The sequence below is a fragment of the Littorina saxatilis genome, linkage group LG3, assembly GCF_037325665.1.
Source record: "Littorina saxatilis isolate snail1 linkage group LG3, US_GU_Lsax_2.0, whole genome shotgun sequence".
NCBI lineage: Eukaryota > Metazoa > Mollusca > Gastropoda > Littorinimorpha > Littorinidae > Littorina > Littorina saxatilis.
In genome coordinates, this window is record NC_090247.1 from 67,929,085 (window position 1) to 67,946,484 (window position 17,400).

The 17,400-nt window shown below is 42.6% G+C and overlaps 1 protein-coding gene across 1 annotated transcript in view; it reads right to left on the minus strand.

The window, feature by feature from the left end:
* The window catches only part of LOC138963069 (WD repeat-containing protein 3-like), a 42,639-nt gene extending 25,252 nt beyond the window's left edge, over nt 1-17,387 (minus strand). Inside the window, exons 1-16 of the mRNA XM_070335071.1 lie at nt 17,244-17,387; nt 15,430-15,605; nt 14,296-14,505; nt 13,433-13,551; nt 11,781-11,859; nt 10,492-10,587; nt 9,313-9,399; nt 8,966-9,064; nt 8,028-8,119; nt 7,333-7,474; nt 6,796-6,989; nt 5,969-6,062; nt 4,338-4,442; nt 3,686-3,771; nt 3,360-3,428; nt 2,117-2,189 (exon numbers count right to left, since the gene is read on the minus strand). Of these exons, the coding sequence (XP_070191172.1) occupies nt 2,117-2,189; nt 3,360-3,428; nt 3,686-3,771; nt 4,338-4,442; nt 5,969-6,062; nt 6,796-6,989; nt 7,333-7,474; nt 8,028-8,119; nt 8,966-9,064; nt 9,313-9,399; nt 10,492-10,587; nt 11,781-11,859; nt 13,433-13,551; nt 14,296-14,505; nt 15,430-15,597 (1,713 nt within the window). The 5' untranslated portion in view covers nt 15,598-15,605; nt 17,244-17,387. The remainder of the gene's footprint in view (nt 1-2,116; nt 2,190-3,359; nt 3,429-3,685; nt 3,772-4,337; nt 4,443-5,968; nt 6,063-6,795; nt 6,990-7,332; nt 7,475-8,027; nt 8,120-8,965; nt 9,065-9,312; nt 9,400-10,491; nt 10,588-11,780; nt 11,860-13,432; nt 13,552-14,295; nt 14,506-15,429; nt 15,606-17,243) is intronic.
* Between the last annotated feature and the right edge of the window lie 13 nt (nt 17,388-17,400).

The window sequence follows — 17,400 nt, forward strand, 5'->3', positions numbered from 1 at the left end:
CGGATTGCTTTTTCCCTTGGGAAAGTAAGCTGCCATACAATACAGCACTACTACCCATTTTTTTCTTGCATACATATGTTCATGTTTTCCAAACCCTGATATTTTTGCTGTCTGATCTTTATGAGTGCACACTGAGGTGTTGAGACAGTGAGGAAAGTCTGCACAAAGTTGACTCTGGGAAATAACTCCTTTGTCGAACCCAGGTTTCAATCAACCCTGATGGGCGGGGATGGAGCTCAGTCGGTAGCGCGCTGGATTTGTATCCAGCTGGCCGCTGTCAGCGTGAGTTCGTCCCCACGTTCGGCGAGAGATTTATTTCTCAGAGTCAACTTTGTGTGCAGACTCTCCTCGGTGTCCGAACACCCCCGTGTGTACACGCAAGCACAAGACCAAGTGCGCACGAAAAAGATCCAGTAATCCATGTCAGAGTTTGGTGGGTTATAGAAACATGAAAATACCCAGCATGCTTCCTCCGAAAGCGGCGTATGGCTGCCTAAATGGCGGGGTAAAAACGGTCATACACGTAAAAGCCGTGGGAGTTTCAGCCCACGAACAAACAAACAAAATCAACCCTGATAGCGACGGCCGGGTTTTAAAGACAGCACTCCACCAACCTGGCTACACTACCAAATGAGCTATCTCTCTATCCAGAGAAGTACACCAGCACAGAGAAAGGTAGTTTCATACAACCTGGCTACACTACCAAATGAGCTATCTCTCTACCCAGAGAAGTACACCAGCACAGAGAAAGGTAGTTTCATACAACCTGGCTACACTACCAAATGAGCTATCTCTCTACCCAGAGAAGTACACAAGCACACAGAAAGGTAGTTTCATACAACCTGGCTACACTACCAAATGAGCTATCTCTCTATCCAGAGAAGTACACAAGCACACAGAAAGGTAGTTTCATACAACCTGGCTACACTACCAAATGAGCTATCTCTCTATCCAGAGAAGTACACAAGCACACAGAAAGGTAGTTTCATACAACCTGGCTACACTACCAAATGAGCTATCTCTCTATCCAGAGAAGTACACAAGCACACAGAAAGGTAGTTTCATACAACCTGGCTACACTACCAAATGAGCTATCTCTCTATCCAGAGAAGTACACAAGCACACAGAAAGGTAGTTTCATACAACCTGGCTACACTACCAAATGAGCTATCTCTCTATCCAGAGAAGTACACAAGCACACAGAAAGGTAGTTTCATACAACCTTGCTACACTACCAAATGAGCTATCTCTCTACCCAGAGAAGTACACCAGCACAGAGAAAGGTAGTTTCATACAACCTGGCTACACTACCAAATGAGCTATCTCTCTATCCAGAGTACACAGAAAGGTAGTTTCATACAACCTGGCTACACTACCAAATGAGCTATCTCTCTATCCAGAGAAGTACACAAGCACACAGAAAGGTAGTTTCATACAACCTGGCTACACTACCAAATGAGCTATCTCTCTACCCAGAGAAGTACACAAGCACAGAGAAAGGTAGTTTCATACAACCTGGCTACACTACCAAATGAGCTATCTCTCTATCCAGAGAAGTACACAAGCACACAGAAAGGTAGTTTCATACAACCTGGCTACACTACCAAATGAGCTATCTCTCTATCCAGAGAAGAACACAAGCACACAGAAAGGTAGTTTCATACAACCTGGCTACACTACCAAATGAGCTATCTCTCTATCCAGAGAAGTACACAAGCACACAGAAAGGTAGTTTCATACAACCTGGCTACACTACCAAATGAGCTATCTCTCTATCCAGAGAAGTACACAAGCACACAGAAAGGTAGTTTCATACAACCACACAGCCCTACAGTCCTACAATCATACCAACTGAATACAGTGGAACCCCCCTTTAAGAACCACCCCCACCCCCCCACCCCTTTTTTAAGACCTTATTTTGTACAGATTTTCTGTTCATAATCTGTTGGGGGATCGATTATGATGACAAAGAAGAAGACGGATCCGTCAAGAGAGTTTTTGGACTAACATCTTTTTAAGACCTGATTATCTCTGATTTTTGAAGGTCTTAAAAGCGGGGTTCCACCGTACACGCCTGCCTGTGAAAGTAATTTGCTGTTCGTTAAGAGCTACTGACCTTCAAGGTGTCCACAAAGAAGACTTTGACCGTGTTGTCCAGCAGGGCAACTGCCAAAAGTCGCTGGTCAGGGCTGATCAAATAATGAAACAAACAAAATCATAAATGTAGAGGACAGTATTATGACATCCAATAATCGAAAATATCTTAATAAATTTTCATTTAATTAATATACTTACCAACTCACATAAATAGCATTCTTTCTCCTCTGCGTTGTCTAGAATTCATGGGGCCTGAGCTTGGACCCTTTATTCGGTGGTTCTGCTGCCAGACAATTCCCGTATGGCACCTCAGTGGTGTTTGGACGTCTTTTTTAAGACGTCTTTCTTTAACTACTTTTTGTGCGTTTTTTAGTACCCACTGCAAAGGTAGTAGTTGCTTACCGGAAATGGTTGAATGAGACACTGTTTCACTGTGTGGTTAAAGATGAGCTGTAAAACCTACATTGCAGGCAGTTTGCAAGCAGAATGTAATGAATGAAAGAAATACATGTCCACCATGAAAAAATGTAAGGAGAACCGAGGAAGTAAATGACAGGAGAAATAAATGTTTTCTTTAGTTTCATCTCTCTGTGCACAGATTTCACCTTCTTCTTCTTCTGCGTTTGTGGGCTGAAACTCCCACGTACACTCGTGGTATTTTTTGCACGAGTGGAATTTTACGTGTATGACCGTTTTTTACCCCGCCATTTAGGCAGCCATACGCCGTTTTCGGAGGAAGCATGCTGGGTATTTTCGTGTTTCTATAACACACCCAACTCTGACATGGATAACAGGATCTTTTTCATGCGCACTTGGTCTTGTGCTTGCGTGTACACACGGGGGGTGTTCGGACACCGGGGAGAGTCTGCACACAAAGTTGACTCTGAGAAATAAATCTCTCGCCGAACGTGGGGACGAACTCACGCTGACAGCGGCCAACTGGATACAAATCCAGCGCGCTACCGACTGAGCTACATCCCCGCCCGCACAGATTTCACCAATGCAGCACTCGGTCAATAGAAGTATCAGTACAACCCTTTTCCCCCCAGAGTGCCCATTATCGCCCACTGGAGCTCCCACATGCACATCACTAAAACACCTGCTGTACACAACGCTATCTATGACGCATAGCTGTTTCCATTTCCACTGGCTCCCTGCAAGGTTTGAGCATTAACAAAATTTTGAAAAACTTGCAGTAGTTACTTTGTTTAGAATTGACAGAGTTGCTTTCCATGTCATGGGGAGAAAAGGGATAATCTCACCTGTATGTGACACAGGTGACTTGGTCGTCCATCTTCAAGGTGCGTGTATGTACCAGTGTCAGGTGTTTCCTGTAACAACGATTCTTTATCAAACTTATCCTGCTTCAACATAGCGATACTGATGATTTCAAACAAATAACCTAACAAAGAAACATCTTTCCAATATTCTAGGCATGAACTCAAAACAACTGATCGATCCACCCCATCTACAAGACTCGAATGACAACCAGGCATTAAATTCAGAACAATCCACAAAAAAGGACTAATTTAAGGAAAACTACCACGTCAAACAACGGTGGTAAAATATTTAAAGCGATGATCTTTACCTTCCAGATTCATCATCAGGGGAAGCAACCAGCTCAAACTTCCAGAACTTTACTGTCTGGTCTTTACTGCCTGTTATGATTCCATTCTGAAACAAAATCCAACTTGAAATATAAACAGCAGAAGCAGATTTTCATCTGCTTTAATTCATTTAATATTTGAAGCCAGACAGTCACCGAACACTTAAAGACATCGTTATTATCACTAAACACATTTTAATAATCCCACTCACGACGATTAAGAGCAACATAATCACACACACACACTCTCTCTCTCACTTTACATGCAGGATGCTGTAGCAAAATCATTCGCATGTACAATACATTTTTGTATCTACAGTAGTACCTTCCATGTAAGGCCCCTCTGATGAGAGGACACCTCCTATGTAAGGACACTTTCTGTTGTCCCTTTGTCCATTATCTTAACCAAAATATACCTGTCATAACAGACCACCTGCGATGTAGGGACACTTTGAACTGGCCCAAAGGGTGTCCTTTTATCACAGGTACCACTGTGCAACTCGGACCCAAAACCATCAAATACACGGACGTGACACATTGTTTTCTAAAAAAATAGAGATGTTCTGAAATATCACACACGAACATGCTTTCACACTGCAACACACAAAGTGACGGGAATCTCAAAAAGCCTTACCTTGTCTTTTGGTGCCATGCTGAGCGACCACACAGTGTCTTCATGAGCATCGATGCATGACGTCATGGTTCTCGAACTCACGTCAAAGATCTGAAGCTTCCCGCTCTGTTTGGGGTCAAATTAAGAATGCGTATCAAGACAAAGTCTGGACAAAACTTGGGTTTGTATGGGTTGAGGAAGAGTTGTTTTCCCTTGTTTCCATAGAAACACTGAGACAAGCTACATGTGACCATAGACCAAATAGCCTGGACCGCCAACTTGTCACGTGACCCTTCGAGGTTACGACGCTCGACTTTCAGGGGCGCTTAGCGTCCGGTTTGAAAGGCCAGCGATTCGAAGACAGTGAAAAGAAAGCACGCTCCAGTTATTTGTGACAATGGGAGGTGACAATGAACTGGATTTTCCAAAACTCCAAACTAAACTAAACAAAACTCATCAAAAAACATGTTCCATATGCACTTTAGCTGAGTTTATTTTAGCATTTTCAGAACTTACCTCGGCAACTTCGTCCATGTTTACAATCGACACCGGATATGACGTATCCCTGATTTCTGAAAGGCCATGTAAGCGTAGGTTCCTAAATGCGAGAGGCCGCTACCTCGTAATAGAGAGAAAGAGCGGAGAGAGAGCTAGTTGGCGGTCCAGGATAAATGGTCTATGATGTGACATTGCAGACTTGGCTCCGAGTTTCTATGGAAACAAGGGAAAGCAACTCTTCCACAACTCATACACATTTCCGAACATTGTTATTACAATGAAGGCAAACACGCACTAGCATTTTCTTCTAGAACCAAAACCTGTCGTCATGTCCAAATTTTGAAATCCCACAAATAACTTGAATAAGTACTAAGTCAAACTCAAACATACAGCTCTGATACTGCCCAATCAAAAGCAGTGGTCAAGTTAAGGAGACATTTCCAGTAAAACTGTTGTTGATTTTTAATAAAAATACTAGAAAAGAAATCGTCAAGTTAGTCCCACCAAGTTTGATTGCATTTAACAGGTCTCTGTATAAAAATGAAGCTATCTATTTGTCATAACAACTTCAGTCTATCAAACAGAAAGACTGCTAATGTTCTAAAATTCAGAATAAAAAACCAAGAATGGGAGGTTATTTGAACGTATGAATAACCTACAACTCTTCTGTTCTTTTTATTCATGACAACTTAGTTTGACTGGTTGCCAAGATCAAGCGACCGTTGTTTGTTCAATGGATTCTTCTAGCCTTTCAGTTAATAACGGTCAACAAAACACTTAGTATTGTTTGTTTGTTTGTTTGTTTGCTTAACGCCCAGCCGACCACGAAGGGCCATATCAGGGCGGTGCTGCTTTGACATTTAACGTGTGCCACACACAAGACAGAAGTCGCAGCACAGGCTTCATGTCTCACCCAGTCACATTATTCTGACACCGGACCAACCAGTCCTAGCACTAACCCCATAATGCCAGACGCCAGGCGGAGCAGCCACTAGATTGCCAATTTTAAAGTCTTAGGTATGACCCGGCCGGGGTTCGAACCCACGACCTCCCAATCACGGGGCGGACGCCTTACCACTAGGCCAACCGTGCCGGTGCAACACTTAGAGTGATCACTGATTAAAGGTTGCCATGCAGATAGTGCCTGCCCTGACCTTGGTGCCGATGATGACGTGTTTGTCGCCAGGAGCAAACGAGGAACACAGGGCGTAGTCACAGTCAAAGGTGCTGATGCACTGAAGGGAGGACCTGTAGGCACACACACATCATTTGTCAAAAGTAAGTTTTTGTCTTCAGAACAGAACTTCTTCTTCTTCTTCTGCGTTCGTGGGCTGAAACTCCCACGTACACTCGTGTTTTTTGCACGAGTGGAATTTTACGTGTATGACCGTTTTTTACCCCGCCATTTAGGCAGCCATACGCCGTTTTCGGAGGAAGCATATTTTCGTGTTTCTATAACCCACCGAACTCTGACATGGATTACAGGATCTTTTTCGTGCGCACTTGGTCTTGTGCTTGCGTGTACACACGGGGGTGTTCGGACACCGAGGAGAGTCTGCACACAAAGTTGACTCTGAGAAATAAATCTCTCGCCGAACGTGGGGACGAACTCACGCTGACAGCGGCCAACTGGATACAAATCCAGCGCACTACCGACTGAGCTACATCCCCGCCCGTAGAACAGAACTGAAGATGTGCGAGGACAAGGGCAAACAAACTGCTGCCCAACATAATCGATGGACGGCGTCAAAGAGTGAGGAAAGAATGGGTCTCCTCAATTCTTTTCCCCCAGTGGTGGTTTTATTTCAACCTTCTTTTACGGACTTTATGATTGTACTAGTACCCTTTTAAAGCTCTACTTCTATGCATCAATGGAGAAGGAACTAATGTTAGCCAGTCCTAGATGTGCAAACATAGCATGACCACACACAAGCACAAACACACTGACACACACATGAAAGCACACAGACACAACACACACCTGTTCCAGAGTTTGACTTGTTCACCGCTGGCAGACAGGAACAAATTGCCGTCAGAGCTGAAAGCTAGAGTGCGCACTTCACTGCGGTGACCGCTCCTGTTGATGCCAGATGTCTCCTGGCAACTGACGTTGTGAGCGTCAACAATCTGCACCTGAGTTGTTTCTACACAGTTGTTGCTGAGGAGGGTAGCTACCTGAAATGATCACAATTACAAATCATATCTTGACTCAGTGTTTCTACGGAAACAAGGGAAAAAAAAATCTTCCACAAGACTATAACCATAATTTTGCTGCCTTATAGATTTAAATAAATTACAGGGCTCCCACTCAAAAATCACTGAAATTCAAGAGGGGGTGCAGAACGTTTTTTTAAATTTACAATAAAATGGTGTACAAATCTGAGCACATTTATAGGTTTCTGATTTTTACATATACAGAAAGGAGGGAGTCTTAAATTGTTTTTGTTTTTTAAAAGGGGGGTTCCACTGTATTCCAAATGACCATCCCAGCATGTGGATAGATTTCACTTCAACCAACCTGGAGCAGTCCATCCTTGGCAACCACGTCCACCCCTTTGACTTTAGCCGACAGTTTGAAGGTGTCTACCCTGCGCACCTCGTCTTCCACGGTCAGGGTGGGTTCTGCAACCTCTTCCTCCTCCATGCCAGAGGCTGCAGCCCTGTGGTATCAAGTATGTAAAATCCAGTGAATTGGGATCTCTGCTTTGTTTTCGTCAGGTTCTCCAGCCACTGTCGTGCTGGCTGTGTGAACACGATTTCCTTCAGAGTGTGTATATGTGTAAATGTTACTGCTTCCAAGCCTTATGGGCTTAAACACACACAAAAATAAAAACTTCAAACCTTGGGAAACAGACATTGCCTGCGCTGCCTCCAATCTGATCAACCTGGAAGTTAGAGTTTCTAGAGACGTGCAACTTCCCTCAGCTCTTGGATTCCAGAAATAACTATGTCAGGTTTGAAAAGTAGTGAAAGAGTGAATACTCTTGCTTTTATCCAGGCAAACTTTCTCACATGACATTACAGGCCAGTCACGAGTCAGGGGTGTGTGTGAAACTCATAGACAAGGAGAATGTGTGAAAAGTTTGCCTCAATAAAACCAAGAGTTTTCGCTCTTTCACAACCCATACAAACGTGACAGAGTTATTTTCGTGACATAGTTATTTCCGGAGTTTGTCCATTCCGCCCATACGTTCCCACACGCTCACACCCTACCTGAGCCGTGCTTTCTTGCGCCTTTTCTTCAGCTTCTTCTGCAGCTCCTCCTCAGAGGCCAAGACAAACACCTCACACTTTCTCCCTGGGCCCTGCAATCAATATATAAAATGTAGCTGTTGTGTTGAGCGATGCTTGACAGAAGAAACCCTCTTTTCAGACATCAAACAACCTCAGAAAATCATGTCTTAAAAGGAAGGGAGTCTTAAAATGGGGGGAAGTTTACACAGGTTATGAACAGAAAGTCTGATAAAGCAAGGTCTTAAAATGGGGTGAAGTTTACACAGGTTATGAGCAGAAAGTCTGATAAAGCAAGGTCTTAAAATGGGGGGAAATGTACAGATCAAAAGATTAAGCAGCTGCTGCATCAGGTGATCAGTGCAAAATATTGCCAATTGGTATCTTTCTTTCTTTCTTTCTTTCTTTGGTGTTTAACGTCGCTTTCAACCGTTCAAGGTTATATCGCGACGGGGAAAGGGGGGAGATGGGATAGAGCCACTTGTTAATTGTTTCTTGTTCACAAAAGCACAAATCAAAAAATTGCTCCAGGGGCTTGCAACGTAGTACAATATATGACCTTACTGGGAGAATGCAAGTTTCCGCCAATTGGTATAGAACATATGACCCATCGGTACCTGATGGCACAAAATGACCATCAAAGTAACTGGAAGCTAAATAAATCATTTCAAGTACAGTTATCTAAAGTTCCTCTACTGCACATCAACCCCCCCCCCCCCCCCCCCCCCCCTTCCCAGCAATACCTCCCTAACTGAAAATGAAAGGTTTCGTTTTTCCCTTTTTTTCTGTCTCAAATAAATGTTTGCATTTTCGATGTTGATACTTGTAAAGACCATACGTATACTTGGTGAAATCGTAATTTGACTAGGTGCCAAGAGCCGATTTCACCAACGATATACCAAGTTTACTTGCATACTCACATGACAGAGCAGATGTTGTTCAGATGCATCGACCACAAGACCACGGACTGGATCTCTAGCTTCGCGCATGACAGAGCCCTTGCTTACACACACCAAGGGCTGAAAAGAAAGAATGAAACAAGTCGCGTCAATAAGCGATATGAACAAATTGAGTCAATTTGTTGACCTGAAACTAAAAGATCGACACCAGCAATCTGGGATCAGTCATCGTCGAGATAACTAAAATCTGGCTAGCTGAAACCCGCAAACCAAGACAGGTCAAGCTGGTCACACACACAGATACACACACACTCTTCACTCTTCAAGGTCTCAATAAAATTACCTGCAACCTCAAATCATCTACTTACCGAGCTTTCATCATCCTCAGCATCTTCATCATCGCTGTCATCTTTCTTCGCCTTCTTGCTTGGTTCTACTGTTTCGCTCTCATCCATCTGTTGACAATAAATAATGCAAAACATGTACCTGTGAACTTACTTATTGTTAGCTCCATCAGTTTTCAGCTTGCAAAAAATATAATTTTCAAGCCGCAAAAAATGACATTTATTTAACTTATGAGTAAGACAAAAATATTCTGGGAATTAATGTGTTTTTGCTCATTTTCAAAAAGGTAATTCCTCAACCAAAAAGAACATCTAATTTCTTAACCCAATGCCCCCTGAACCGCCCGGCATGGCCCGCTGGAAGTGCCCTATGAAATCCCTGAAACGCCCGGCATGGCCCGCTAAACACTAGGTCACCTACTTTCACTTTCGCTTTGAGCCTTACCCATAAGGCCTTGCGACCGGATGTGATTAATGCACTTCATTCTGGCGTTTGCAGAGTTTGAATCGATGCGATAGTGTGTTTGCTGTGAATTTTCAAAGTTTGAGATTTTTTTGGCTGACATAATGGCGTTGAACGAAGGTTTGGAAGTATGGTGTTCGATCATGGGGAACTCAGATGACGATTCTGACACGCCTTTTGAAGGTTTTCTACTTGAACAGGTGAAAGGGGATGAGTCTTGACATCGATCTGGGTGTTGTTATTCGACAACAGGACTTTCGGGAGGATTTTTCTGGGAGTTTCAACATATATTGGTGTAAATGAGGACTGAAGGCTGATACGTTGGACATTTTTGAAGAACATTTGCTGGATTGTTTTTTTTAAACAACATTTATTACATCGGAAGTGGACAGAACATACTTGCATATGAAACTATAGTCTATTCTCGAGTTATTCTGCCATCTTTTATATAAATGTGAGTACTCTATGATTTTACATGAATTGTTTTGTTTTGTATGTGTGCATGTTGTGCGGAGTAGTTTCCCTTTGCTCAGGATTAAGAAGGCTGCCTGCCATTTTTTTGTCAGGGGGCATTGGGTTAACTGAAAATAAAATCTAAAAAACCCAAAAAGGCACAACATATACCATCTGTATCTAAAAGTTAATTTAACTTGCAAGAGGAAGACCGGTTTGATCTGACTCTTTCCAAGTGATCAATTTCTCCTTACTTCTTGAGAGTATCATGTAAATCTTGCACATACCTCATCTCGGAATGTTATGTCCCACACCCTCAGTTCACTGTCAGCCGAGCCAGTGATGATGCGATGCCCCTTGTTCACCAAGACAAAACTGTACACCTGCAATTGTCAGGAAAAAATGTCTTTCATGCTACCTTCTGTAATATCCTAAATCCAAATCCTATCCTGTCCAAGTCCTTTTTAATAGATAAAAGTTTTGCATATTGGCCCATAAATAGTGTCTTAACAATGTCTATGGCAGTAAAAATGTATACATACGTTGCTTAAAGGCATATGTACGCGCTCCCGTGTTTACAAAGTGTAGTTTGCCCATAATCGATGTCAAACGCACCATAAGACCATATAATGACGATATGTCACCATGCGCGGACCATAATACATGCATTACAGCTTGTTCTAGCCTCTGAAAAAGTGAGGATGTCAACAAAGCCGCGGTGTTAGCTCCCTTGCATCAACGTTACATGTGTTGCCAAATCTATAAATAGGACGATCCAGATCAAAATGAAAATTAACATATCTCAACATTGAAGGGGTCCTAGACCACAATATTTTGCAGGGAACTTAATTTAGCATGTCTCCAGCTGTTGGTAAAGCAATTAGCGTGTATAGTCATCGAGTACATATGCCTTTAAGACAGGGTGGACGTGAGATAGTACAGACCACCTGCCCACAACGACCACTCCAAAGGATCCCAGACCAGTGTTTCTTGTATGATTCACCTTTCCACAGCGACCAACTGTCTTAAACGACCACTTTAGGGAGGTCCCTAGGGTAGTCGTTATGGACAGGTTCGCGACTGTACCACACTGTACCCTCCACATGGAAAATAGTGTTCCTTAGTTTTAATAAACATCCTCCTGGACATATATAGTTTTCATTCAATGTGGCTACTCTTCATAATACAACTTTTTCAAAAAAAGAGAGGCTAAAATCTGTGTGAGACACAAGGCTACAAATAAGCAATGCGAGAGAGAAAAAAGAGAGAGAGAACTGGAAAACTAATACAGAAGGACTATAGCGTTAGGTCCATATGATCCTTACTTACGGCTAGTCCTAGAGAGAGACAGACAGAGACTGACTTGACTTTTGGATGGTTTATTGTACTTGTGGCCATTGGCCCATACAAACCAGGGTTGTGGGGATGTGGGTTTGGGGAAGTAATCAGAAAAAAGAGAAAGAGAAAGAGAGAGAGAGAGAGAGAGAGAGAGACTCAGACTCAGAGAGAGAGAGAGAGAGAGAGAGAGAGAGAGAGAGAGAGAGAGAGAGAGAGAGAGAGAGGAGGATGCACATACCTCTGTCCTGTGTCCAACCAGCGTTTTGAAGCAATGTTGAATGTCCAGGTCCCAAAATTTGACCAGCTTGTCTTTGGAGCTGAAGCGAGATGGACAAAAAGTTACTTGGACTCATTTGTTGTCTTTTGCATGCTTAAAACCAATATCCCAAAGATGATCATTTCACCTGTTTCACAAATGTCACTCTGAGCTCTCAGTGTCCAGACACCAAGTACAGGGTTCATACAGACACCTGACAGTGAAATTCAAGGAGTATTCAAGGAGTTTTCAAGGAGTATTTCCGGTATCCCAGCTCCACCATGGCAGGCTCCAGAGAATCAATCAGAGTGGTTGCATAAGCATGTCCAAGAAATTTGGAAGCGTAGTATTCCGTTTGGACTTGCTGCCCGTTCCAGCGACGAACAAAAATGTCAAGTTGCTTCATTTTGCTGAAAAACTTTAATATTAACATTTTTTTTTTTGCCTGCACTTCTGAATTCAAGGAGGTTAAACACAAGAATGACCATTTTCTCCAAATTCAAGGAGATTCAAGGTCCTTGAAAAGGGGGGTTGAAAATTCAAGGGGATTCAAGGAGATTCAAGGAGCGTACGAACCCTGCAAGTATCATACACATTTTTAAACTGGTCTGATTATCAGTCATATTCAACATAGTTTAGGTGCATGGTTTTGATTCTGCACAAAACAATGGTGCACTGTAAGCCTTCATTGAAAATTAAATTCAACTGCACACACAGACACACACACAGTGACAAACACCCACAACTTATGGTTGAATATGCTGCATTTGTTCCTCAATTACTTTCAGAACACACACTGCATCAAAAGTCTTCATCTATAATTAAATTCAACTGCACACTTCACAATGCAATTTACAAACACAAACGCTCAACTTTTGGTTGAATGCACTGCCGTCTTCCTCAGTGAGATACTTCTCACGTACAGAATGCACTGCCGTCTTCCTCAGTGAGATACTTCTCACGTACAGAATGCACTGCCGTCTTCCTCAGTGAGATACTTCTCACGTACAGAATGCACTGCCGTCTTCCTCAGTGAGATACTTCTCACGTACAGAATGCACACTACTGTGGAACCACCCTTTTAAGACCTTCACAAATCTGAGAAAACTAGGTCTTAAAAAGGAGGTGGTCTTAAAATGGGGGTAAATTAAGTTTTATTAACAGAGGTTATGAACAGGGTTTCTGCTTCTTCTGCGTTCGTGGGCTGAAACTCCCACGTACACTCGTGTTTTTTGCACGAGTGAAATTTTACGTGTATGACCGTTTTTTACCCCGCCATTTAGGCAGCCATACACCGTTTTCGGAGGAAGCATGCTGGGTATTTTCGTGTTTCTATAACCCACCGAACTCTGACATGGATTACAGGATCTTTTTCGTGCGCACTTGGTCTTCTGCTTGCGGGTACACACTGGGGTGTTCGGACACCGAGGAGAGTCTGCACACAAAGTTGACTCTGACAAATAAATCTCTCGCCGAACGTGGGGACGAACTCACGCTGACAGCGGCCAACTGGATACAAATCCAGCGCGCTACCGACTGAGCTACATCCCTGCCCCAAAAAACAGGGTTTTAAAATGGAGGTAGTCGAGTCTTAAATCGGTTGTTCCACTGTGTACATCCATAACAGTTCTTACCTGGAGACAAGAATGTTGTGTTCCTTCATGAACACTGCCTTGGTAATTTCTCCAGTGTGTCCCTTCAGGCGGAAGAGGCCTGACTCGCTCACCAAATCCCACACTGTCAAGTCTGTGTCCTGCAAGACAGTTTATAAAGTTATCGCCATAAAGAGTGATGCAGAAGTGACTAACCGAGAGAAAAAAAGAGCAGCTTATCTGTCATGAATTCTTCATCTCTGATGATTCCTCTCTCTTGTTCAACTGCATACACACACACACACATCCTATGTCGTGAACCCTTGTTTTTCCCCAAAATACTTTGTTTCTTCTCTCTCTTTTTATCTTTACTAAGGCCCCCCCCAAAAAATAGTGTGTTTACGGTAACCCGACCGACCCTATTTTTTTCGCGTGACCCTAGACTTTTTTGGGGCATTTGGGGAAAAAACAAAACAAAAAAACACTTGGTTTTTTTTGCAAAATACCGTAAAAATATGTTTTTGGGGGGAAAAAAAAGAAAAAAAAATCCTGACCTACCGACCCTATTTTTTTGGCCTATGTTACCGTAAACAGACCTTTTTTTTTTTGGCCTAACTTAGTATTACACACACACAATCACAGGGGCAATACACAGCCATATATACACACTCTCTCTCCCTTGCCCACACACACTCACACATTTTGCATAATAAATTCCTTTTTTTTCTTCCTTTCTACATTGTTTCTTCGCTGTACCACACACACACTATCCACCACCACCACCACAGTTTGTGTTATGAACTCATTTTCTCACTAGTAGACTTTGTTTCTTCTCTCTTTTAGCCATTATCCCTCATTAACAGTCACACGCTCTCTCTCTTTCCCTCCACCTCTCTCTCTCTCACCTGTGATCCCGAGACAAGCCTCATGCCTGCAGCGTCAAAGGCCAAGGCTGTTACTGCTCGCTTGTGGCCTTGAAAGGTGATCTCACACTCCCCACTACTGACGTCAAAGATGTGCACTGAGCCGTCCCTGTAACCCACAGCCATGGTCTTTTGGTCTGGGGACCTTGCCATAGACGTCACGGTTGAAGCCGGACCAAGCAGCTGCCGCACCTGAAAATTGTTGTTGTATTGTTTGATTAACCTGTTTGCTGCCAGGGAATATTTGTATACAAAGCATTTCCAGTGTTTACCTGAGTTGACAACTTACAGTGTGTCCTTGATGTATAACACACTGTGACACACACATACATTGGTTGTTTGTTGTTTGTCTTCCTCTTGAAGTTCTTCTATTGTTTATTGAATGGTTCGTTGCCCGTTAAAGCAAGTTACTAAGGACGTCAGCTGATGTCCTACAGGCTGTGAAAGGGTTAAAATGTTATTGGTTAACAGATTTTTAGTAGAAGAAAACTCAGTTCAGTCTGACTTGTCAAACTCAAGAATAAACATGAACTAACCAGTTTGCATACTCCTAACCTTGCCATTCATATAAAATGCAACAAGTTGTTTTTCTGCTGAAACTCAAAGTGTGTGTGTCCATGTGTGTGATCAACTGTAGTTCAGTTTAGAGTTGCTTTGGAGTAAAGGAAGTGCCAACCCACTGGAACAATACTAAACATTTAGCAAGCATAATTAAACAAGAAATTCCTCCGAGGTAGGAAAAACACCCCCGTCCTTACCATTCTCACTGCCACCAACTGAGAAGGTTATTTCCCTTTGACCATTAATATGTCCCTCTATAAGTCCTTGTAGAATCTTAATCCACCAATAACTCCCTAACCGTGTGTTTGACTGGTCCCAATTTTTGTAAGGACCGTCTCAGGAATGTATAGAACCTGTTCACCAAGTTTGGTGACGATCGGTCTGTTCATTCTTGAGATCTATATGCGAACACAAACACACACACAAACAAACAAACAAACAAACACATCGACCGAATCCTATACACACCCTATACCGGGGGTGTAAACAGCCAAAGAAAATTCTTCTTTCACTTTCACACACACTTGTATTTTAAACATAATCCCAGCAAATTACCAATTCCTTTGTGCGGAGGTCCCAAATGATCACCCGTTCGTTGGCACCCACGGCAACAAGACCAGCATCCTTGCCACCAGCCTTCAGATACAAGATGTTTGGACCAGTACCAACCAGACCCAACACTGCGCTGAGTTCCACACGCTTGTAGTCTTTGGTAATACCCATTGTGGCACCTGACACAAACATGCAAAGCCAACATATAAAGCACCAATGACATAATGCTACCAGGGTATTAATTGAAAAATAATACGTTCTACTAGCAAAACACTGAAGTGACAACAATTATAGTACATCAAGAGAAGATTCGTTTTTGTTTGATGAAGTACTTCTTGGGGCTGAATTCTAGAGTTTAACAGTTCTCAATATATTTCAATCATATCCCACTGAAAATGTTCATAATCATTCCGTATTACTTTTTCATTAAACCCTCCACCCCCTCCCCCCCCCCCCCCCCCAATAAGATTAATATGTCCCTAAATCATGCTATTTTAACATGTTTGTTTGAAATCATAACTCATAGTGAACTTATACTGTATCTTTTTCACCTTTGTTTTTGTGTTTGAGTCAGGATTTCTGATGGAGCTTAACTCATAAAACTAGAAGGGAGTGAACTCAAATGCACAATGTGTATTAGTATAATAACACTATTATAACAACACTGATTGATACAATTACATTTGTGAGTGCATGCAAGTAATGACTGAATGCACACAGCAACAATTCATGACATCAATACCTGTGCATTGGATGACTACAGTTCTCTCCCTTGAGTCGATGTTTCGATCGTAAATCCAGTTCCCTGTTTCTCAGGGGCGAGAGTTTACAAGAGTGGGGCGAGGAAGTAACGTGTTTTTCCTTTTCGTTTTGTTGTTGGGGGGGGGGGGGGGGGGGGTATTATCACCCGAAGCCGAAGAAATGCTAGGATTTAGCGAGAGTAGGCGAGCATGCCTTGGAGGTGCTCGCTACGCGAGAGAAAATGTCGGCTGCACAGCTGCCAATCCGATTGGCTGTTCATGGCTGTTTGCCGGCGAGCGCTCACAACCTTCCTTTTCGGTATCAACCAGTTGAATTCTTGCCTAGATAGTCCTCAAATGGTTTCATGAACACTCTCGCTGTCTTGCTTGCATAGCGTGAAGCTAGCCGCAAGCCCTAGTAATTCTTGCCTATAGATATGAAACAGGTGTCGGATACAAACACAAAAATAATGGTGGAAATGGAATAAATCAAGCTTGATTTCAAACAATATGTCAAATGACATCTGTTTACAATAAATTCACTTTCAGGTGGGGTTTTCAGAGAAAAGAAATACGTACCCTAATCACACTGTGGCGCTAAATGTCACGGTGATACTGAGTCGAATGCAAAACGAAAGGCTTCTCTAGTGGAGAGTCCATGATGCCATCACTTTAATCTTAGGCCAAAAAAAAAAATTAGGTGTGGTTACGGTAACATAGCCAAAAAAAATAGGGTAGGAAGGTAGGCAATCACTTTTTTTTTTAAAACTTTTTTTCTAATGTGTACAAATTAAACCTACTTGACAGGAAAATAAGTGTGCGACTCGAGCGCTTTCGCTTTCATTGCGTTTTCTGCACTCGTTTTTTGTGTGTGTTTTTTGACAAATGTAATAAAAAGTTATAGGGTCGGCCCCTAAAAATAGGGTAGGTCGGGTTACCGTAACCACACCTATTTTTTTTTAGGCCTTATTCTTATTCTGGTTTTTTTTCTGATCTGTCCACAAATAAGCCAGAATGGATAACCCCAAATCTTAGAAAAAACACATCGTCTTCATAATTAACGGAGTACAGACTTACCTTCACTAAACGTCTATCCCAGATCTTGCCAGATGTACTTATGTTATGACAGACACCGACAGGAAAGGGGTGAAACTGACGTTCGAGCTATGTGATCTGCACACACCACACTATCTGGTCGGCCATGTGTTTTCTACACACAGGAAGTGTTGCTTTT